Source organism: Salmo trutta, chromosome 35 (genome assembly GCF_901001165.1).
Source record: "Salmo trutta chromosome 35, fSalTru1.1, whole genome shotgun sequence".
NCBI classification, from domain to species: Eukaryota; Metazoa; Chordata; class Actinopteri; order Salmoniformes; family Salmonidae; genus Salmo; species Salmo trutta.
In genome coordinates, this window is record NC_042991.1 from 292,419 (window position 1) to 316,267 (window position 23,849).

Here is a 23,849-nt window from a genome sequence, read left to right on the forward strand (position 1 = left end):
GTCTGAAGAAAGTAAATCAGGGTGGGGGTTTTATACGTGAACATAGAACAGGCTTGTCACATGACGCCTGGTCCTGTCTGTGTCCCTGGGGGGCGTGCCGATGACTGATTTAAGCTTTGAACAGAAAATAATTCTATCACATTAACATCAGTACATAGCATCTCAACGTATTCCAAATAGCTTTATGCTTATTAATACATTTTATACAACCATTATACAACTATTATATAAACAGTTTTATGGTAATATGGGTATATTGTCTCTTCTGAGTATCACAAAATTGTACCAAGCGGACCAGTTCGTAGCTGGTCCCCCTTCACCGATCTTTTATACCTTCTCCAGAACATAAATGTCGTTCGGTTCCCCAATTCTGTGCGTTGGAAGAATTTCCTTAGTCTCTCTATGAAACCCCTCTGTGTCTCAACTGGGCCTGTAAGGCAGGACATTTCCTTTGGAATTTACGACCGCCTTGACAGGGCCTGGGTAGGGAGAGGTAGGTAAGGGGATGGTGCAAGGGGGAGGGGTTCAACTGTGCTCCCTGTTCCCAGAGAGAGGGCAACGTCATGACACCTCTCTGCGGATGACTTCGTCAACCATTTTGAAAAGAAGGTTGACGACATCCGATCCTCGTTTGTTAAGTCAAACAACACCTCTGGTCCTGCTCACATTGCCCTACGCTATGCTTTGACCTCTTTCTCCCCTCTCTCTCCAGATGAAATCTTGTGACTTGTGACGGCCGGCCGCCCAACAACCTGCCCGCTTGACCCTATTCCCTCCTCTCTTCTCCAGACCATTTCCGGAGACCTTCTCCCCTACCTCACCTCGCTCATCAACTCATCCTTGACCGCTGGCTACATCCCTTCCGTCTTCAAGAGAGCGAGAGTTGCACCCCTTCTCAAAAAACCTACACTCGGTCCCTCTGATGTCAACAACTACAGACCAGTATCCCTTCTTTCTTTTCTCTCCAAAACTCTTGAGCGTGCCGTCCTTGGCCAGCTCTCTTGCTATCTCTCTCAGAATTACCTTCTTGATCCAAATCAGTCAGGTTTCAAGACTGGTCATTCAACTGAGACTGCCCTTCTCTGTGTCACGGAGGCTCTCCGCACTGCTAAAGCTAACTCTCTCTCCTCTGCTCTCATCCTTATAGACCTATCTGCTGCCTTTGATACTGTGAACCATCAGATCCTCCTCTCCACCCTCTCCGAGTTGGGCATCTCCGGCACGGCTCGCTCTTGGATTGCGTCCTACCTGACAGGTCGCTCCTACCAGGTGGCGTGGCGAGAATCCGTCTCCGCACCACGTGCTCTCACCACTGGTGTCCCCCAGGGCTCAGTTCTAGGCCCTCTCACTATACACCAAGTCACTTGGCTCTGTCATATCCTCACATGGTCTCTCCTATCATTGCTACGCAGACGACACACAATTAATCTTCTCCTTTCCCCCTTCTGATAACCAGGTGGCGAATCGCATCTCTGCATGTCTAGCAGACATATCAGTGTGGATGACGGATCACCACCTCAAGCTGAACCTCGGCAAGACGGAGCTGCTCTTCCTCCCGGGGAAGGACTGCCCGTTCCATGATCTCGCCATCACGGTTGACAACTCCATTGTGTCCTCCTCCCAGAGTGCTAAGAGCCTTGGCGTGACCCTGGACAACACCCTGTCGTTCTCCTCTAACATCAAGGCGATGACCCGATCCTGTAGGTTCATGCTCTACAATATTCGCAGAGTATGACCCTGCCTTACACAGGAAGCGGCGCAGGTCCTAATCCAGGCACTTGTCATCTCCCGTCTGGATTACTGCAACTCGCTGCTGGCGGGGGTTCCTGCCTGTGCTGTTAAACCCTTACAACTCATCCAGAACGCCGCAGCCCGTCTGGTGTTCAACCTTCCCAAGTTCTCTCACGTCACCCCGCTCCTCCGCACACTCCACTGGCTTCCAGTTGAAGCTCGCATCTGCTACAAGACCATGGTGCTTGCCTACGGAGCTGTGAGGGAAACGGCCCCTCCGTACCTTCAGGCTCTGATCAGTCCCTACACCCAAAGAAGGGCACTGCGTTTATCCACCTCTGGCCTGCTCGCCTCCCTGTGGAAGCACAGTTCCCACTCAGCCCAGTCAAAACTGTTCGCTGCTCTGGCACCCCAATGGTGGAACAAGCTCCCTCACGACGCCAGGACAGCGGAGTCAATCACCACCTTCCAGAGACACCTGAAACCCCACCTCTTTAAGGAATACCTGGGATAGGATAAAGTAATCCTTCTAACCCCCCCCACACTCCCCCCCCCCAAAAAAATATATAGATGTACTATTGTAAAGTGGTTGTTCCACTGGATATCAAAAAATTGAATGCACCAATTTGTAAATCGCTCTGAATAAGAGCGTCTGCTAAATGACGTAAATGTAAATGTTGCTGCCTGCTATAGACCACCCTCTGCCCCCAGCTGTGCTCTGGACACCATATGTGAACTGATTGCCCCCCCCCCCATCTATCCTCAGAGCTTGTGCTGCAAGGTGACCTAAACTGGGACATGTTTAACACCCCAGCCATCCTACAATCTGAGCTTGATGCCCTCAATCTCACACAAATTATCAATGAATCTACCAGGTACCACCCCAAAGCCGTAAACACGGGCACCCTCATAGATATCATCCTAACCAACATGCCCTCTAAATACACCTCTGTTGTTTTCAACCAAGATCTCAGCGATCACTGCCTCATTGCCTGCATTTGTAATGGGTCAGCGGTCAAACGACCACCACTCATCACTGTCAAACACTCCCTGAAACACTTCAGCGAACAGGCCTTTCTAATCAACCTGGCCCGGGAATCCTGGAAGGATGTTGACCTCATCCCTTCAGTAGAGGATGCCTGGTTATTTTTTTTAATGCCTTCCTCACCATCTTAAATAAGCATGCCCCATTCAAGAAATTTAGAACCATGAACAGATACAGCCCTTGGTTCTCTCCAAACCTGACTGCCCTTAACCAACGCAAAAACATCCTGTGGCGTTCTGCATTAGCATCAAACAGCCCCTGTGATATGCAACTTTTCAAGGAAGTTAGAAACCAATATACACAGGCAGTTAGAAAGGCCAAGGCTAGCTTTTTCAAGCAGAAATTTGCTTCGCGCAACACAAACTCAAAAAAGTTCTGGGACACTGTAAATTCCATAGAGAATAAGAACACCTCCTCCCAGCTGCCCACTGCACTGAGGATAGGAAACTCTGTCACAACCGATAAATCCACTATAATTCAGAATTTCAATAAGCATTTTTCTACGGCTGGCCATGCTTTCCACCTGGCTACCCCTACCCAGGTCAACAGCACTGCACCCCCCACAGCAACTCGCCCAAGCCTTCCTCATTTCTCCTTCTCCCAAATCTAGTCAGCTGATGTTCTGAAAGAGCTGCAAAATCTGGACCCCTACAAATCAGCCGGGCTAGACAATCTGGACCCTTTCTTTCTAAAATTATCTGCCGAAATTGTTGCAACCTCTATTACTAGCCTGTTCAACCTCTCGTGTCTTCTGAGATTCCCAAAGATAGGAAAGCAGCTGCGGTTATCCCCCTCTTCAAAGGGGGACACACTCTTGACCCAAACTGCTACAGACCTATATCTATCCTACCCTGCCTTTCTAAGGTCTTTGAAAGCCAAGTCAACAAACAGATCACCGACCATTTCGAATCCCACCGCACCTTCTCCGCTATGCAATCTGGTTTCAGAGCTGGTCAGGGGTGCACCTCAGCCACGCTCAAGGTCCAAACGATATCTTAACCGCCATCGATAATAAACAATACTGTGCAGCCGTATTCATTGACCTGGCCAAGGCTTTCGACTCTGTCAATCACCACATCCTCATCGGCAGACTCAACAGCCTTGGTTTCTCAAATGATTGCCTCGCCTGGTTCACCAACTATTTCTCTGATAGAGTTCAGTGTGTCAAATCGGGCCTCTGGCAGTCTCTTTGGGGGTGCCACAGAGTTCAAACCTTGGGCCGACTCTTTTCTCTGTATACATTAATGATGTCGCTCTTGCTGCTGGTGAGTCACTGATCCACCTCTACGCAGACGACAACATTCTGTATACTTCTGGCCCTTCTTTGGACACTGTGTTAACCTCTATGGGCTAGGTGGGACACAGCCAGTGAAATATCAGGGCGGCAAATTCAAAAACAACAAAATGTCATAATTCAACTCTTTTACACCATTTTAAAGATACACTTCTCCTTGATGTAACCACATTGTCCGATTTCAAAAAGGCTTTACAGCGAAAGCAAAACATTAGATTATGTTAGGAGAGTACATAGACAAAAATAATCACACAGCCATTTTAATTCATCATTAACATCACACCCTTTTCGGTTCTCAAAACATTGTTCTGAGCGTGCCAAATTGCAGATACTAATCGCAGGCAGTGTTGGGTAGAGAGTTGAGTTATTGACTAGACCAGTGGGTGTCGGGCGTGTAGGCTGGGAGGTCTGTTAGCTGGGAGGTCTGGCTGAAATTTGATGTAGAGGATGTCTTAAAGACAATCAAAAGTGGTCTTTGTACTTTATTTGTATGAGTTTGTGAAGGAAAATGTTATGTTTGTGCTTTTCCAATAACCAATTCGACTGAGTTCGTGCAAGTGACTGATTGATCGTGCCTGGGAGGAATCCTCACGATTAGTATCTGCAATTTGGCACGCTCAGAACAATGTTTTGAGAACCGAAAAGGGTGTGATGTTAATGATGAATTAATTATGAAATCATGCAAATATAACTTGTCTGTGTAAGCAGTATATAAGAGAACTAAGCGGAGCTCCTGACAGACGTGTACTACTTGGTGCATTAAGTTTGATGGAACCTCTCCAGCTTGATTCATTTAAGATTGACTTCAGGTGTCCCTTGTGGTAATTTTCACAAGTTGTGAGGCTATTGGTTAAAGGTGTAACACAATATTGCTTATTGAATTATCATGGATCTAGTTGTCTTATCAATCACTTAAACATATTTAAAAATCTCTTACCTACAGTAGCTTGATGACTGTGGGCATTTTTGCATACTTTTTGTTGTTCTAAATAGACACGGCTAGAAGGGCCTTGGGTCATTTTAGATTGTGTAGAAATGCAGGAAATGTGCTTTAGATGCCCCAAAACAATGGGAGGACCCCCTGCTATGTTATGTCCTCCTCTTCAAATAGCAAAGCTGGGTGATGTCACGCCTACTTCCGCTCTGGTGCTCAATGTCGCAGGTCTACTAACCACCAGCTCTGGCAATCATCATTACTCACACCTGCTCCCCATTGTTACGCACACTTGGGACTTCATCACCCTGATTACTCTCACTCTATTTAGACCTCTGTAGCCTAAGTCATCAGGCAGTATTGGTTTTTCTTCACGTTCTGTATGTTTCTCCTGTCTTGTTTATCGCCATGATTCTTATTATTAAACTAACCTTCTGCACCTGCTCAAATCAAATCAAATTTTATTGGTCACATACACATGGTTAGCAGATGTTAATGTGAGTGTAGCGAAAGGCTTGTGCTACTAGCTCCGACTATGCAGTAATATCTAACAAGTAATCTAACAAATTCACAACTACCTCATACACACAAACAAACACACACAAATGTAGAGGGATGAATAAGAACATGTACATATAAATATATGGATGAGCAATGGTGTGTGACATAGGCAAGATGCAGTAGATGGTGTAGAATACAGTATATACATATGAGATGAGTAATGTAGGATATGTAAACATTATTAAAGTGGCATTATTTAAAGTGACTAGTGATACATATATGTAAACATTATTGAAGTGACATAATTTAAAGTGACTAGTGATACCTTTATTAAGTCCATTTATTTAAGTGGCCAGATATTTGAGTCTGTATGTTGGCAGCAGCCTCTCTATTAGTGATGGCTGGTTATTAACAGTCTAATGTCCTTGAGATAGAATCTGTTTTTCAGTCTCCAGGTGCACCTTTGACGCACCTGTACTGATCTCGCCTTCTGGATAATACTGGGGTGAACAGGCAGTGGCTCAGGTGGTTGTTGTCCTTGATGATCTTTTTGGCCTTCCTGTGACATCGGTTACTGTAGGTGTCCTGGAGGGCAGGTAGTTTGCCCCCGGTGATGCATTGTGCAGACCGTACTACCCTCTGGAGAGTCTTGCGGTTGAAGGCTGTGCAATTGCCGTACCAGGCGGTGATACAGCCCGACAGGATGCTCTCAATTGTGCATCTGTAAAAGTTTGTGAGGGTTTTAGATGACAAGCCAAATTTCTTCAGCCACCTGATCTTGAAGAGGTGCAGTTGCGCCTTCTTCACCACGCCGTCTGCGTGGGTGGATCATTTCAGTTTGTCCGTGACGTGTACGCCGAGGAACTTAAAAGCTTCTCCACTACTGTCCCGTCGATGTGGATGGGGGTGCTCCCTCTGCTGTTTCCTGAAGTCCACGATCATCTCCTTTGTTTTGTTGACGTTGAGTAAGAGGTTATTTCCTGACACCACACTCTGAGGGCCCTCACCTCCTCCCTGTAGGCCGTCTCGTTGTTGTTGGTAATCAGATCAGGCCTACAACTGTAGTGTCGTCTGCAAACTTGATGATTGAGTTGGAAGCCTGCATGGCCACGCAGTCATGGGTGAACAGGGAGTTCAGGAGTGGGCTGAGAATGCACCCTTGTGGGGCCCCAGTGTTGAGGATCAGCGGGGTGGAGATGTTTCTTACCTTCACCACCTGGATGGCGGTCCGTCAGAAAGTCCAGGACCCAGTTGCACAGGGCGGGGTCGAGACTCAGGATCTTGAGCTTAAGGATGAGTTTGGAGGGTACTATGGTGTTAAATGCTGAGCTGTAGTCAATGAACAGCATTCTTACATAGGTATTCCTCTTGTCCAGATGGGATAGGGCAGTGTGATGGCGATTGCGTAGTCAGTGGACCTATTGGTGTGGTAAGCAAATTGGAGTGGGTCTAGGGTATCAGGTAGGGTGGAGGTGATATGATCCTTGACTAATCTCTCAAAGCACTTCATGATGACAGAAGTGAGTGCAATGTGGCAAGAGTTATCTAGTTCACTTAACCTGTCTGGGCTAGGGGGCAGTATTTTCACGGCCGGATAAAAAAACGTACCGATTTAAACTGGTTACTACTCTTGCCCAGAAACGAGAATATGCATACAATTAGTAGATTTGGATAGAAAACTGTTTGAATGGTGTCTGTGAGTATAACAGAACTCATATGGCAGGCAAAAACCTGAGAAGATTCCATGCAGGAAGTGGCCTGTCTGACAATTTGTAGTCCTTCTGTTGCATCTCTATCGAAATTACAGCATCTGTGCTGTTACGTGACACTTTTTAAGGCTTCCATTGGTTCTCTAAAGCCACCAGAAAGTGGAATGAGGTGTCTGCTGTCTCTGGGCAAAGTACAGCAGCAGAGTTTGTAAGTGGCCTGCCTGGGGACAGTGAGACTAAGATACGCATTCATGAGAGTTCTCCATTTTTTTCTGTCACTCTTTGAATAAATACAACGTTGTCCGGTTGGAATATTATCGCTATTTTACAAGAAAAATACCATAAAAATTGATTTTAAACAGCGTTTGACATGCTTCGAAGTACGGTAATGGAATATTTTTAAATCTTTTGTCACGAAATGCGCTCGCGCGTTACCCTTCGGATAGTGACCTGAACACACGAACAAAACGGAGGTATTTGGATATAACTATGGATTATTTGGAACCAAAACAACATTTGTTGTTGAAGTAGAAGTCCTGGGAGTGCATTCTGACGAAGAACAGCAAAGGTAATCCAATTTTTCTAATAGTAATTCTGAGTTTAGGTTGCCCCAAACTTGGTGGGTGTCAAATTAGCTAGCCTGTGATGGCCGAGCTATGTACTCAGAATATTGCAAAATGTGCTTTCGCTGAAAAGCCATTTTAAAATCTGACACCGCGATTGCATAAAGGAGTTCTGTATCTATAATTCTTAAAATAATTGTTATGTATTTTGTCAACGTTTATCATGAGTAATTTAGTAAATTCACCGGAAGTTTTCGGTGGGTATGCTAGTTCTGAACATCACATGCTAATGTAAAAAGCTGGTTTTTGATATAAATTGAACTTGATTGAACAAAACATGCATATATAACATAATGTCCTAGGAGTGTCATCTGATGAAGATCATCAAAGGTTAGTGCTGCATTTAGCTGTGGTTTGGGTTTATGTGACATATATTCTTGCTTGGAAAATGGCTGTGTGATTATTTGTGTCTATGTACTCTCCTAACATAATCTAATGTTTTGCTTTCGCTGTAAAGCCTTTTTTGAAATCGGACAATGTGGTTAGATTAACGAGAGTCTTATCTTTAAAATGGTGTAAAATAGTTGATTGTTTGAGAAAATTGAATTGTGGTATTTTAGTTGGTTTTGTATTTCGCGCCGTGTGATGCCATTGGCTGTTGGCTAGGGTTTCCGCAGGCGGAACGGGGTTCCGCTAGCGGAACGTCTGTCCTCAACAGGTTAAAAATAATTTAAGCTTTCTGGCAATATGTCCTGGGAAATTGTCTTGTTACTTACAACCTAATTTTAATCGCATTAACCTATGTTAGCTCAACCGTCCTGTGGAAGGGACACCGATCCCAAAGAAGTTTTTAAACAAATCAAAATACATTATATATTTGAGATTCTTCAAAATAGCTACCCTTTGCCTTGATGACAGCTTTGCACACGCTTGGCATTCTCTCAAACAGCTTAACCTGGAATGCTTTTCAAACAGTCTTGAAGGAGTTCCCACATATCCTGAGCACTTGTTGGCTGCTTTTCCTTCACACTGTGGTTCGACTCAACCGAAACCATCTCAATTTGGTTGAGGTCGGGGGATTGTGGAGGCCAGGTAATCTGATGCAGCACTCCATCACTCTCCTTCTTCGTAAAACGTTTGACCGGTAGTGTATATATATATACACACACACAACACTAATGAAGGTAGAAATAACTTTAAGAAGCATTCACTTTTTTCTAATCCTTATTCGTCATTGACCCACCCATTTGACATTTTACTGCATGGTTAGCAGCTAGTAACATAAGCATTTTGCTGCACCCGCTATAACATCTGCTAAACTGTGCACGTAACCAAAAAACATTGATTTGTTTAGACCATTCCTTCATACATAATCTTTCCAGATCCCTGATATCCTTCGTCTTCGCCCTCTTCAATGCGAACTACAGGTTTTAAATGGCTTTCAAGTCCAGAGACAGATTTTATGGCCAATTAACCATTTCATTGTGGATTTTGATATATGCTTGAGGTTATTGTCTTGCTAGAAGGTCCATTTGTGGCCAAGTTTCAGCCTCCTGGCGAAAATGTTCTGGTACTAGGTAAAGTTCATGATACCATTGACCTTAACCAGAGCCCCAGGACCAGTGGAAGCCCCATAACATCAAAGATCCACCACTAGATTTTACAGGGGTTTATTTTCTGCATAAGCATCTTTCTTTTGATGCGAAACATACCACTGGTATGAGTGACAAAAGAGCTCTATTTTCATGTCATCTGACCATAGCACCAGTTCCAATCCAAGTGCAAATGCCATTCAGCAGACTCCAGGCGTTTACATTTGTTGGATGACATGAAAATAGAGCTCTTTGCTCACATGTAAGGGAAGGGTGATGGAGTAGTGAAAACAGGGGTGCCAATTCTTTTCTCTGAGCTATTGTATTAGTATAAACAAATATAATTTATTTTTTGCACATAATACAGAACATTTATTTGACAGTCTTTTTTGCTCATCTTTCCCAAATGTGCCAATAATTTTGAACCTGACCATTTTTTTGAGCAGTGTATATAAAGGGAACACTTAAACAACACAATGTAACTCCAAGTCAATCACACTTCTGTGAAATCAAACTGTCCACTTAGGAAGCAACACTGATTGACAATAAATTGCACATGCTGTTGTGCAAATGGAATAGACAACAGGTGGAAATTATAGGCAATTAGCAAGACACCCCCAATAAAGGAGTGGTTCAGCAGGTGGTGACCACAGACCACTTCTCAGTTCTTATGCTTCCTGGCTGATGTTTTGGTCACTTTTGAATGCTGGCGGTGCTTTCACTCTAGTGGTAGCATGAGACGGAGTCTACAACCCACACAAGTGGCTCAGGTAGTGCAGCTCATCCAGGATGGCACATCAATGCGAGCTGTGGCAAGAAGGTTTGCTGTGTCTGTAAGCGTAGTGTCCAGAGCATGGAGGTGCTACCAGGAGACAGGCCAGTACATCAGGAGACGTGGAGGAGGCCGTAGGAGGGCAACAACCCAGCAGCAGGACCGCTACCTCCGCCTTTGTGCAAGGAGGAGCGGGAGGAGCACTGCCAGAGCCCTGCAAAATGACCTCCAGCAGGCCACAAAAGCAGGCCATAAATGTGCATGTGTCTGCTCAAACAGTCAGAAACAGACTCCATGAGCGCGTATGAGGGCCCGACGTCCACAGGTGGGGGTTGTGCTTACAGCCCAACACCGTGCAGGACGTTTGGCATTTGCCAGAGAACACCAAGATTGGCAAATTCGCCACTGGCGCCCTGTGCTCTTCACAGATGAAAGCAGGTTCACACTGAGCACGTGACAGACGTGACAGAGTCTGGAGACGCCGTGGAGAACGTTCTGCTGCCTGCAACATCCTCCAGCATGACCGGTTTGGCGGTGGGTCAGTCATGGTGTGGGGTGGCATTTCTTTGGGGGGCTGCACAGCCCTCCATGTGCTCGCCAGAGGTAGCCTGACTGCCATTAGGTACCGAGATGAGATCCTCAGACCCCTTGTGAGACCATATGCTGGTGCGGTTGGCCCTGAGTTCCTCCTAATGCTAGACCTCATGTGGCTGGAGTGTGTCAGCAGTTCCTGCAAGAGGAAGGCATTGATGCTATGGACTGGCCCGCCCGTTCCCCAGACCTGAATCCAATTGAGCACATCTGGGACATCATGTCTCGCTCCATCCACCAACGCCACGTTGCACCACAGACTGTCCAGGAGTTGGGGGATGCTTTAGTCCAGGTCTGGGAGGAGATCCCTCAGGAGACCATCCGCCACCTCATCAGGAGCATGCCTAGGTGTTGTAGGGAGGTCATATAGGCACGTGGAGGCCACACACACTACTGAGCCTCATTTTGACTTGTTTTAAGGACATTACATCAAAGTTGGATCAGCCTGTAGTGTGGTTTTCCACTTTAATTTTGAGTGTGACTCCAAATCCAGACCTCCATGGGTTGATAAATTGAATTTCCATTGATTCTTTGTGTGATTTTGTTGTCAGCACATTCAACTATGTAAAGAAAAATGTATTTAATAAGATTATTTCATTCATTCAGATCTAGGATGTGTTATTTTAGTGTTCTCTTTATTTTTTTGAGCAGTGTATATATATTTTAAAAGATTATCTCCATCTCAGCTGTCATCCACTTTTACATGGCAGGTATATGTCACATTAAGGGACATCAAGTGCTTTCTGTCTGCCAGTCCGCCTGCCTGCCAGTCCGTGTCACAGTGGCGTTACAGTAGAGAGAGACAAAACCCATTTCTCATCTCTTGACACAAAGATAAATAATGAAATACAAAAAAATAGACTAACCTCCCCCTTGCTTATAAATCAGCAGCAGTCATGGTGCATTTCTATTGTGTGTATTTTGTTGTAAAAGCAATGGGTGGGGTGGGGTGGGGTGGGGGTAGGCGGTTCAAAGCGGGACATGAACAGTACAATTATAACAAATCTTCTGTTACAAATATTCCGTTGTTTCCGTTTGCTATAATATCTTAGGAAAAAAAATACTGATGATTGGCATCCTTCTCGCCCACAGGGGGAGCTCTTTTTGACTTGTCTGTCATTACAGAACTGGTTGAAACCACAGTCACAGAGGAAATTACATTTGCATCCAGGAGAGGTTTTGGACAAACCAAAGGAACATGGGGCTGAGGACAACAAACATTCCTCCCCATCCTCTTCCATTTCTTCATCATAACGCTTTCTTCCTTAACCTTCTCTCTCCTCAGCTTAACCTGTCCTGGATGTTCACGAGGTTGGTGTTGGACTTGGCTCGTTTGGCTGGAGAGGAATCAGAAGTGTTACTGTTAGCCACCACCCATCACCTCTAAACAACATTTAACACAGGAACATTTCATCTAAGATTGTTGATTCACCATAATGACATGTGTCAAAGAAACAACGTAAGGTATTACTCTGACTCTCCGGCTTAGATCGTTAGTAGGCCCAAAACCCACTATTAACAAGGAAACCCCTAAACCCACTATTAACAAGGAAACCCCTAAACTGCTCCCCTCCACCACTCCCAACACCTTGAATTACCTCACCCCTCCTTCTCAAGCCCACATTATTAGGGGGCACTCATTGAGGAACTCCCTTCTCCCCTTCAATAAAATCTCTATAAACCAGGAACATTCATGCAGGAGACACCCTGGCTTCCATACATACTTCACTTTAAAAACCTGTGACACCCCAATAAGCCCCCCCACCCTACAGCCTCCCACCCAACCAACCCGTCAAATCTTTCTGTGCAACAATGGATGTTTTAAGCCGGTTACTCACGTTGTATGAGCTGGCGTTTCTTTTGTTCCGAGTGAAGGAAACTGCTCAAGTAGAAGATGATGGGCAGAAAGAGCATGAAGCTGGACACGGCGATGACAGGAACATTCTCTGCCCGGGGGAAGGAACAATTGAAATTCTTGCTCCACAGTCTGCGGGTCATATTCATCTGAAACAAGGCAAGATCCCCCCCACCCACCATCAACACAAGAGCTTAAAGAACCACAAAGGGGGTAAAGTCTCTCTCTCGCCCACTTCTCTATTCTTAAGTTGCTCACTCTTTTTTTGTCCATCTGACTCCCTTGCTCCATTTCTGGCTTTGGCCTTCTGTCCCTAGTGCCCCTTTCTAGTTACTAGTCTCTACGTCACCTCCTCCTTTGAAACTCACTGGCACCACCAGAACTGGGGTGCGTCCCAATAATCTCTCCTTGTCCTGAAGTATGCACCCGTTCACTACCCCACTCAAGTTTAAAAGCATTGGATTGGTGTTGAGTTGGGCTAGAGGGATTTTCCATACCAGTCATTTCCTTTCAAATCCATGAAGGAAATTGAGCAAGTGCACACTTTGACAGAAGGGAGTGATGATTGGGCCGCATCCCTGGTGACATCTCGCTGTTCCTTTCTCAATGGCTACGTTTAGACAGGCAATTATTGGCAAAAGATCTGATCTAATTAATCAAACAACCAATTTGTCTGCATGTCTAAACACAGCCTAAGAGCCCCCTAGTGGGTGCTGTTTTACATCTTCCACATATCTATTAGTTGTGCTCTCACTGAAGTGGGGAAGCTTGCTAAACTTTACCTTCTCCAATGTATTTTGCAGTCTCCTGGGCACTAGTGCACAAACGGAGCTCTACTATATATAGCACAAAAAACTTTGACATTCCATATCTTTAGTGCACATTATACATTAATGTAGTCTCACGTGGCCATCCTTCCAAGTCTCGTTGACTTGACTATTGCAAGTCTGTAGTACTTCAGTATTAGATTTTGCGTTTGAATGGGAGCACTGGCATTCAACGCTTGCATTTGATTGGCTCCGAGGTAGAATAAATATTTAATTGGTTTGATAAGTGGAAACGTGTCACTAGTTTCCATCTCGATGCCATCATAATCCACCCCTTTTTAATCGTCTTTTTGAGGAGAACTTCCCCAGGCTTTTGAACAATATGTGACAAGCCTGGGCTTCAGAGGCTAACGTGAATGACAAAGCACAAGATGTAATGACAAACTGTGGCTGTGAAATACATACAGAGTCCTCAATGTCGATGCAGAGTGTGCGATTCTTCTCCATGCGGCTGTACAGCTCATTCAGTCCTCTGTATGTGGCCTTGCACTCCTTACATAGCGCTGAGTGGTTCCCCTGGAAAAAAAATAATAAATCACAAACAGGTGAAAACCGTTTTAGTAATTTATAAACTTCATCTCTATACTCCCCTCTCCCTCCCTAGTGGTTTTAGATGGCTTTTGGTATGCACTAGCTAAACAATCTTTCTCTTTGACTTACAACAGTGACCCACCTGTTGGAACTTCTCAAAACATCTGAGGGACTGGTTGAGAGTGGCCATGAAGTAAAGGGTGTCATTGGTCAGGCTGTGGAGTCCCAGGCTTACACAACCTTAGAAACAGGAAGTCAGATATCATTCAGAAATGATGTACCATGGCAGGGTTAAAGATCAAACTTGTATACTCTGCCTCCTGGCACACATCAATTATATTCAAAGAATCTATCACAAAGGAAATGAGGCAAGGAGAGGAAGCAAGGGACTTATTGAGATATAGAAAAGGTAATAATATACACTGAGCATACAAAACATTAAGAACACCTGCTCTGTCCATGACAGACTGACCAGGTGAATGTTATGATTCCATATTAATGTCACTTGTTAAATCCACTTCAAATACAGCTCAGTGTAGATGAAGTGAAGGAGACAGGTTAAATTATTTTTGAGCCTTGAGACAATCGAGACATGGATTGTGTACGTGTGCCATTCAGAGGGTGAATGGGCAAGACAAGTGTGTTTGAACGGGGTATGGTAGTAGGTGCCAGTTTGTGTCAAGAACTGCAACGCTGCTGGATTGTTTCACATTCAACAGTTTCCCATGTGTATCAAGGATGGCCCACCACCCAAAGAACATCCAGCCAAGTTAACACAACTGTGGGAAGCATTGGAGTCAACATAGGCCAGCATCCCTGTGGAACGCTTTCGACACCTTGTAGAGTCTATGACCCGATGAATTGACACTGTTCTGAGGGCAAAGGGGGTGGGGAGATGCAACTCAATATTAGGAAGGTGTTCCTAATGTTTGATAAACATATCAGCCATAAAAAAAAAGCTTAATGTGTTTATAATATAAGATAGTCCACCTACTGTTACATTCTGAACCAGTCCAGATGTCCTTCAGGTTGTTGTAGAGCAGGAACACCAACATCAGCCTATCAGAACGCAGGAGGCTGTCTCTGCAGCTCACATTCCCTGGGCCCATCTGGAAACAGACACACAAGCAGTCTTACTGAGGGCGTTTACCATCCCTATTGTTTAGCCTTACTAATTAGATTATCTTATATTGAGGATTCAATGGATACAGCTTAAAGTACTGAGAAATTGATGTGGCAAAACATTGCCATTAGGCTATAGAATACCTATTTAACGCCCATTATGGCAACAGTCAGTCGTGGATTTGTTCTCCTAGTCACCAGGCATGTGACTTGGATGGCTAGTCTTGTGATCTCCTATTTCCCCCTACTACACAGTACACACCTCACCACTATACATTTTATACTGCAACCAGAGGCGCACTAGCAACGGTCCCATGACGCATGTGACAATGGCGCACGTATTAACCCATAGATGATATATATTAATTAACCCACAGCACAGGGCAAAAACATCGAAACGCATAATATTAAAAACACAATGATAAACTCAAAGAAGTCCACTGAGAAAACACAAATGGTAACTAACTTAGCCTACCTGGTCTGATGATATGTTTGTGTAAATTTCCATAAGGTTGTCGTAGGTGCCATAACAATTTTGGCACACTTTGACAGGACGCGCGGCGGACACCAAACAATTCACATATGTTGAATATCGCTGCCCAAAGATAGCCAGCAGCTCGACGCAGTAATCGCTGACCTCCAGATCTTCTGGAAACGCCGACAACAGATTGAGAGAAAAATAGGAACCGCGGCTAGGCTGAAACACGGGCGACTGCGACGCCACTGCCGCAGCGAGCTGCTTCAAGCCGTCTGCGCTCAACTCTGAACCCAGGATGGTGGAGTTCACAGCGACAGTAGACGTTTGAGCATTGCCATAATATAGTAACGCTATCAATAACGCAGCCACCTGGAAGATATGCATGTTTGAAGAAGCACCTTCCAAACCGTGACTGTATTCCAAAACTCACTCTTCATAACAGTCCATCACTTCCTGTTCCTGGTGTGTAAAGCACGCGATGTAGAACCTGTCGAGTGATTGGTTGAGCCTTCTTGAGTGCGTGACGTCACTCTAAGCCCTTACCAAAACATGGCGGACAATTTCTCTTGCATCGGATCTGAAACCATATTGTATATATATATATATTGTAATATATATATATATATATATATTGTAACGACCCTGGGTTTATAAGCGCGGAAATCGACTCCGCCGGACGAGCATGCTTTTGCGACACAGTCGATAGTGCGCCGGACTTCGGGCTTGAAGGTCGAGGGTTCGAGACCTGCTCCCTGCCTGTTCATTACATTGGTGTCGGAAGTGATCGGACCTTGCATCCACGACAGTGCGTGTGCTTGGCCGGTGAGCGCGTTCCTGTAAGGCGTTGAGTCGCAAGCTAGCGCGAGGACGCGCTCTTTGAAAGGAGGGAGTAGTGTAACGACCCTGGGTTTATAAGCACGGAAATCGACTCTGCCGGACGAGCATGCTTTTGCGGCACAGTCGATAGCGCGCCAGACTTCGGGCTTGAAGGTCGAGGGTTCGAGACCTGCTCCCTGCCTGTTCATTACAATATATATATATATATACACACACACACACACACACATCTTTTAACAAGGCAAGTCAGTTAAGAACACATTTTTAGTTACATTGACGGCCTCCCAGGGAACAGTGGTTTAACTGCCTTGTTAAGGGGCAGAAGTACAGATGTTTACCTTGTCAGCGATTCAATCCAGCAACCTTTTGGTTGGCCCAACACGCTAACCGCTAGGCTACCTGCCACTCCAGTACAGTAGCCAACCATAGCCCCATGCCAGCTTTAGGTAGTTAGCTAGTATCTACACTTGGGAGCTCATGGGCACACAGGCTACATAAGCCAACTGGTTAGACATATTTCACCACTGGTGACTAGTTCGTTTTCAGACAAACATGTTCAAGTCTTTGACTGCATTTAGGAGGACAGCTAATTACTGAAAAGTAACGCTAGCTAGCTAGATCACTGCCACGCACTAGCCACTGACTAATCGTGGACGCATGTCATATTCTTTGATATATTTCGGTTAACTTGCTCAAATCAAGCAACACATACCAGACCGTTTGTGAAAAGGTATAAAATAACAATTAGTAGGCTCATTTTTTGAAGGATCGGACAGTGAAACTAAAATAGATTGGTAGCTAGTGAAGCTTTCATTTCTTTCCCAATTAATTTGTAATCAAGCTGAAGCTGGGTTTCCCAAGTCGTTCGGTGGGTGCTAACTGCTCATGCCGGTGTCACGGGCTAGCTAAACATTACTTGTGCGAAGGTCGGCTGTTTGTTTACCCACACCTGCCCGCAATTGCTAATGACTCTACACAACCGCCCAACAATATGTGCAAATCTGAGGCCCGCACCTCAGGCTACAATAACAGACAGCGGAAAGATTTTATGACGGGGTGCAGATTTTTTGTTGTTGCCTGATTTAGATTGCCTATGCTACTGCTTTTTGTTAGTCAACTTGTCTATAGTTAGATATGCAGCTTCTCTTCTGTTATGATATCTTGCCCTAGATGACTAAATAAACTCATGCTCACCAGAATGATGTCATAAATTATAGAATGAATGCTTCAGTTTAGTTGACAATAGTACATTTCTCTGTCATCTCTGCTTCTTTCGTGGAGCAAAGACATTTAGGGACGTGGAGAAAATGCAATAACTCCAAAAAAATAGGAAAGATTTTCTGTGCAACATTTCCAATGGACATCAGTTTGACAGGTTGTAAGGAAGTAGAAAGCTTTAAAAACGACCCAAAATGTTTCTGATAAGATTTCGGTTTGGCTTGGATGCATATTTTATGTGGTTTAAATACTAATCCAATTTTAGGATGCTGATAAAGATATCACCTCTATACAAACAGTTTCTAAACGCACGTTCGCATTCCATCAAGATACTAAAATAAAGAAATAATATTTCCCAACTCCTGTTCCAGAGTCCAAATTTAGCCTACATTTTTACTGCAAGGAATTCTTAATCTTTCTGCATGAGTTAATGTTAGGCTATGTGAAAGGTTATAGACCTACAGTCATTGTCCAGATTTCAGTTTCCATTTAAACCATCTGAAAAGTAGGCTACAGTTACCTTAATGTGCCATAAGCCTATTTGAAGTCCCCATCTTGTGACTGTCAAATTTGTATAGTATCTCACAATCATCACACATAACCATTCTCTTTTTACCACGTCACCAAATCTTTCCCAAACATGAGCGCTTTTCCTTCACTTTGCGGTCCAAATCATCCCAAAGCATCTCAATTTAGTTGAGGTCGGGGGATTGTGCAGGCCAGGTCATCTGATGCAGCACTCCATCTTCTTGGTACAATAGCCCTTACACAGCCTGGAGGTGTGTTTGGTCATTGTCCTGTTGAAAAACAAATCATAGTCCCACTAAGCCCAAACCAGATGGGATGGCATATCGCTGCAGAATGCTGTGGTAGTCATGCTGGTTAAGTGTGCCTTGAAATCTACATAAATCACAGACAGTGTCACCAGCAAAGCACACCCACACCATAACACCTCCTCCTCCATGCTTTACGGTTGGAAATACACATGCGGAGATCTTCCGTTCACCCACACCACGTCTCACGAAGACACGGCGGTTGAAACCAAAAATCTCCAATTTGGTCTCCCACACCAAAGGACAAATGTCCACTGGTCTAATGTCCATTGCTCGTCTTTCTTGGCCCAAACAAGTCTCTTCTTCTTATAGGTGTTCTTTGGTAGTGGTTTCTTTGCATCAATTCGACCATGAAGGCCTGATTCTCCTCTGAACAGTTGATGTTGAGATACTTGAACTCTGTGAAGCATTTATTTGGTAACTCTAATGAACTTACAGTATCCTCTTACAGTATCCTCACCTCTGGGTCTTCCATTCCTGTGGCGTTCCTAATGAGAGCCAGTTTCATCATAGCGATTGATGGTTTTTGCGACTACACTTGAAGAAGCTGTCAAAGTTATTGAAATTGTCTGTATTGACTGACCTTTGCTTATTTGAGCTGTTCTTGCCTTAATATGGACTTGGTCTTTTACCGAATAGGGCTATCTTCTGTATACCCCCCACCTTGTCACAACACAATGGTTTGACTCAAATGCATTAAGAAGGAAAGAAATTCCACAAATGAACTTTTAACAAGGCACACCTGTTAATTGAAATGCATTCCAGGTGACTACCTTATGAAGCTGATTGAGAGAATGCCAAGAGTGTGCAAAGCTGTCATCAAGGCAACGAATGGCTATTTGAAGAATCTCAAATATAAAATATATTTTGATTTAACACTTTTTTGGTTACTAAATGATTCCATGTGTTATTTCATAGTTCTGATGTCTTCGTTATTATTTTACAATAAATAAAATAGTAAAAATAAAGAAAAACTCTTGAATGAGTAGGTGTCTAAAACTTTTGACCGGTAGTGTACATGCTAAAATCACCACTGGCCATTACTGTATACGCCCAAATAGTCTATACGTCAAATGCTTTTGGGAACGGGCAGAACAAGTTAATGTCGATTTGCTTTAACAAATGTGGTGTCTACTGACAATTGAGGTGTACAAACTTTGGAATAAGGGGAAGACAAGGTGATAAGAGGCAATCCGTCATTTTGATTAAGACATTAATGAGCGAGCCAGGACGGATGTAGTCAATATAAATATATATATATTTTTACCTTATTTAACTAGGAAAGTCAATTAAGAACAAATTATTATTTTCAATGACGGCCGGAACAGTGGGTTAACTGCCTTCTTCAGGGCCAGAACAACAGATTTTTTCCTTGTCAGCTCAGGGATTCGATCTTGAAACAGAATGCAGAACATTGGCCGTTCTTACAGTGTTCTCCCTGTACACCAAGTCAGAACCGTAGGATAAACAAAGGGGGCAAATAAGCAGACAATGAAAGCACTTACAATATTAGGTGATTACATTTCTCAAAAACAGGTTATAGGCTACATCTGCACCACCGAGTCAGAACAGTAGGTGAAATTAAGAGGTGAAAATATACCAAATTATTAGAGTGAGGCACATGAGCTACTAACAGTTTACTACACAACATACACTTAGTATTACTTTCTTAGCTACAGTACACATATCTCCCTGGCATATTACATAATTTATGCAGCAGCATGTAAGACATTTTTTGACTCACCTTGTTGTGATGTGCTCATTTGAACAGGAAGGTGGAGCGGAGGTCCTTCGTGGGCAAATTTTGTCATCAAAGAAAGAGAAAGTTGGATGACCGTTCAAAACGTATTTTCCCATTCTGAGCTTGTTTATTCCCTACTTTCCAGTTGCAATGCTTGCAGTAGGCCACTGTCATCGATTCCTTCCAAACCACTCGTTGTATAATTTGCGATTTCCAACTTGTTGTGTAATGTTTATGTCCAATGGCCGATGAGCACCGATACGTTTTATCTATACTTTCTCTTCATTATTTATCTTCATAAGACAAGGATTAAAAAAAATTGCCAGTAGATTGTTGACTTGATTCATGATGATGACTGCTAGTTAAGATTTTAAAAGTAAGATGTTGACATGATCAGTCCAATCAAAGCTACTGTACATATAACATGATTTGACTTCATTTTATCTGTGGCCAATGATCTTGAGCCTTATTGGATGGGCATTTCTAATGTAACTCTATGGCAGCAGCCAAAAGGCTAGAATTTTCGAGATCTACCCTTCGACCTGGTGGTGACGTAGTGTCCCCATAAGTCCCAGAACCCTGAGCCAATCACGGCGCAACGCTACGTATTTTCTGCTGGCTTGCCCCACCACCACAGAAAGCAGTGAGCTAGGCTGAAACACCTGCATTTTGGAGCTGCCTTACTCAAGAAAACAAAAAACCAACCATGTTTGTATGCAGCTTTATTAACTCAATAATACATTTTTTCTTTACGTTGTTTGCAAACTGATATGTGACACATATTAATGCCAAAATAACATGCAAAACAGGCAAGCCCATTTAGAAAAAATTATAATTTGCAAAAAATGTGGGGCGCAAAACAGGTCTCTGCCCCACCTGCCCTAAATGACGGGTCGCCACTGATCCTATAGGACTATGTAATATGTAGCAAGTGTTGCTATCATCATTCTTGCGGCTTCCAGTTCAGTAGCCGTACCTGCGAGATCAGGTGAGCGTGTGTCTCATTTTATCTGTGGCCAATGACCTTGAGCCTTCTTGGAAGGGCACTTCTAATGTAACACTATGGCAGCAGCCAAAGGGCTAGAATTTTTTATGTCTACCCTTAGTAAGGACTTAGACTTGGCGGTGACAGAACACTGACCCAATCACGGCGCAACGCTCCTATTTTCTGCTGGCTTGCCCCACCACCACAGACAGCACTGAGCTAGGCTGTAACAGCTGCATTTTGGAGCTGCCTTACTCAAGAAAACAAAAAAGAGACCATGTTTGTATGCGGCTTTATTAACTCAATGATATATACACTACTATTCAAAAGTTTGGGGTCACTTAGAAATGTCCTTGTTTTTGAAAGAAAGCACTTTTTTTTTGGTCCATTAAAATAACATCAAATTGATCCGAAATACAGTGTAGACATTGTTAATGTTGTAAATGACTATTGTAGCTGAAAACGGCAGATTTTTTTAATGGAAAATCTACATAGGCATAAAGAGGCCCATTTTCAGCAACCATCACTCCTGTGTTCCAGTGGCACATTGTGTTAGCTAATCCAAGTTTATAATTTTAAAAGGCTAATTGGTCATTATAAAATACTTTTGCAATTATGTTAGCACAGCTGAAAACTGTTGTGCTGATTAAAGAAGCAATACAACTGGTCTTCATTAGACTAGTTGAGTATCTGGAGCATCAGCATTTGTGGGTTCGATTACAGGCTCAAAATAGCCAGAAACAAAGACCTTTCTTCTGAAACTCATCAGTCTATTCTTGTTCTGAGAAATGAAGGGTATTCCATGCGAGAAAATGCCACGAAACTGAAGATCTCGTACAACGCTGTGTACTACTCCCTTCACAGAACAGCTCAAATTGTTTCTAACCCGAATAGAAAGAGGTGTGGGAGGCCCTGGTGCACAACTGAGCAAGAGGACAAGTACATCAGAGTGTCCAGTTTGAGAAACAGATGCCTCACAAGTCCTCAACTGGCAGCTTCATTAAATGGTACCCGCAAAACACTAGTCTCAACGTCAAATCAAATCAAATCAAATGTATTTATATAGCCCTTCGTACATCAGCTGAAATCTCAAAGTGCTGTACAGAAACCCAGCCTAAAACCCCAAACAGCAAGCAATGCATGTGAAAGAAGCACGGTGGCTAGGAAAAACTCCCTAGAAAGGCCAAAAACCTAGGAAGAAACCTAGAGAGGAACCAGTCCTCTTCTGGCTGTGCCGGGTGGATATTATAACAGAACATGGTCAAGATGTTAAAATGTTCATAAATGACCAGCATGGTCAAATAATAATAATCATAGTAGTTGTCGAGGGTGCAACAAGCACGTCCGGTGAACAGGTCAGGGTTCCGTAGCCGCAGGCAGAACAGTTGAAACTGGAGCAGCAGCATGGCCAGGTGGACTGGGGACAGCAAGGAGTCATCATGCCAGGTAGTCCTGAGGCATGGTCCTAGGGCTCAGGTCCTCCGAGAGAGAGAAAGAAAGAAAGAGAGAAAGAGAGAATTAGAGAGAGCATATTTAAATTCACACAGGACACCGGATAAGACAAGAGAAATACTCCAGATGTAACAGACTGACCCTAGCCCCCCGACACATAAACTACTGCAGCATAAATACTGGAGGCTGAGACAGGAGGGATCAGAAGACACTGTGGCCCCATCCGATGATACCCCCGGACAGGGCCAAACAGGCAGGATATAACCCCACCCACTTTGCCAAAGCACAGCCCCCACACCACTAGAGGGATGTCTACAACCACCAACTTACCGTCCTAAGACAAGGCCGAGTATAGCCCACAAAGATCTCCGCCATGGCACAACCCAAGGGGGGGGCGCCAACCCAGACAGGAAGACCACGTCAGTGACTCAACCCACTCAAGTGACGCACCCCTCCCACGGACAGCATGGAAGAACACCAGTAAGCCAGTGACTCAGCCCCTGTAATAGGGTTAGAGGCAGAGAATCCCAGTGGAAAGAGGGGAACCGGCAAGGCAGAGACAGCAAGGGCGGTTCGTTGCTCCAGCCTTTCCGTTCACCTTCACACTCCTGGGCCAGACTATACTTAATCATAGGACCTACTGAAGAGATAAGTCTTCAGTAAAGACTTAAAGGTGAACTCAACTGTGAAGAGGCGACTCCGGGATGCTGGCCTTCTAGGCAGAGTTCCTCTGTCCAGTGTCTGTGTTCTTCTGCCTACCTTAATCTTTTATTTTTATTGGCCAGTCTGAGATATGGCTTTTTCTTTGTGTCGTGTCTTTGGCTATGCCGGATTAAGTGATATGACATGCTATTCTATAAAATCCTTTCTCTGTAATTCATTTTACCTGATTAAGCTAATCATGTAAATGTAATTAACTAGAAAGTCGGGGCACCACAAAAGAATGTTTATAGAGCTGTTATCTTCCGAATAAACTCTTAAAGACCTAGTAATATTTTACATCAATAGCAGTCAATATTAATCGTCACCTTATTTCAGTCTCATCTGAAAGTTGTAAATTCTTGGTTATCTTCACGAACCCTGGCTAACAAGTTGAATCAGCCATACAAAAGTGGGTTTAATTATTTATTTACTAAATACCTAACTAATCACACAGAATTACATATACACAGAATGCAAATTATGTCATACAGAAAACGTCCCTGGTGGACGGAACCTGTATGACGGCTTGTTACACA

At 44.0% G+C, this 23,849-nt stretch overlaps 1 protein-coding gene across 4 annotated transcripts; it reads right to left on the reverse strand.

Annotated features, from left to right (window-relative positions):
• Nucleotides 1-11,346: 11,346 nt before the first annotated feature.
• LOC115174428 (osteopetrosis-associated transmembrane protein 1) lies at nt 11,347-16,054 on the reverse strand. Of its 4 annotated transcripts, none has more exons than XM_029732937.1 (6): nt 15,976-16,054; nt 14,940-15,054; nt 14,088-14,185; nt 13,820-13,930; nt 12,571-12,736; nt 11,347-12,069 (listed from the first exon to the last, which is right to left on the reverse strand). In XM_029732937.1, exons 2-6 carry the CDS (start codon nt 15,052-15,054, stop codon nt 12,014-12,016), a joined length of 546 nt encoding a protein of 181 aa, XP_029588797.1. In that variant the 5' UTR covers nt 15,976-16,054; the 3' UTR covers nt 11,347-12,013. The 4 variants fall into 4 exon arrangements, with proteins under 4 accessions (XP_029588797.1, XP_029588795.1, XP_029588799.1 ...); XM_029732935.1 differs by lacking the exon at nt 15,976-16,054 and adding an exon at nt 15,543-15,969; XM_029732939.1 differs by lacking the exon at nt 15,976-16,054 and adding an exon at nt 15,212-15,309.
• Between the last annotated feature and the right edge of the window lie 7,795 nt (nt 16,055-23,849).

What these genes read in the sequence shown, in the direction of transcription:
- LOC115174428 (XM_029732935.1), bottom strand. Translation starts at nt 15,929, where the DNA reads ATGCATATCTTCCAGGTGGCTGCGTTATTGATAGCGTTACTATATTAT. An exon ending in CAAACATATCATCAGACCAG is followed by an intron (nt 15,055 to 15,542) that starts GTAGGCTAAGTT and finishes GTCTGTTTCCAG; the next exon opens with ATGGGCCCAGGGAATGTGAG. An exon ending in GAAACGCCAGCTCATACAAC is followed by an intron (nt 12,070 to 12,570) that starts GTGAGTAACCGG and finishes ATTCCTCTCCAG; the next exon opens with CCAAACGAGCCAAGTCCAAC.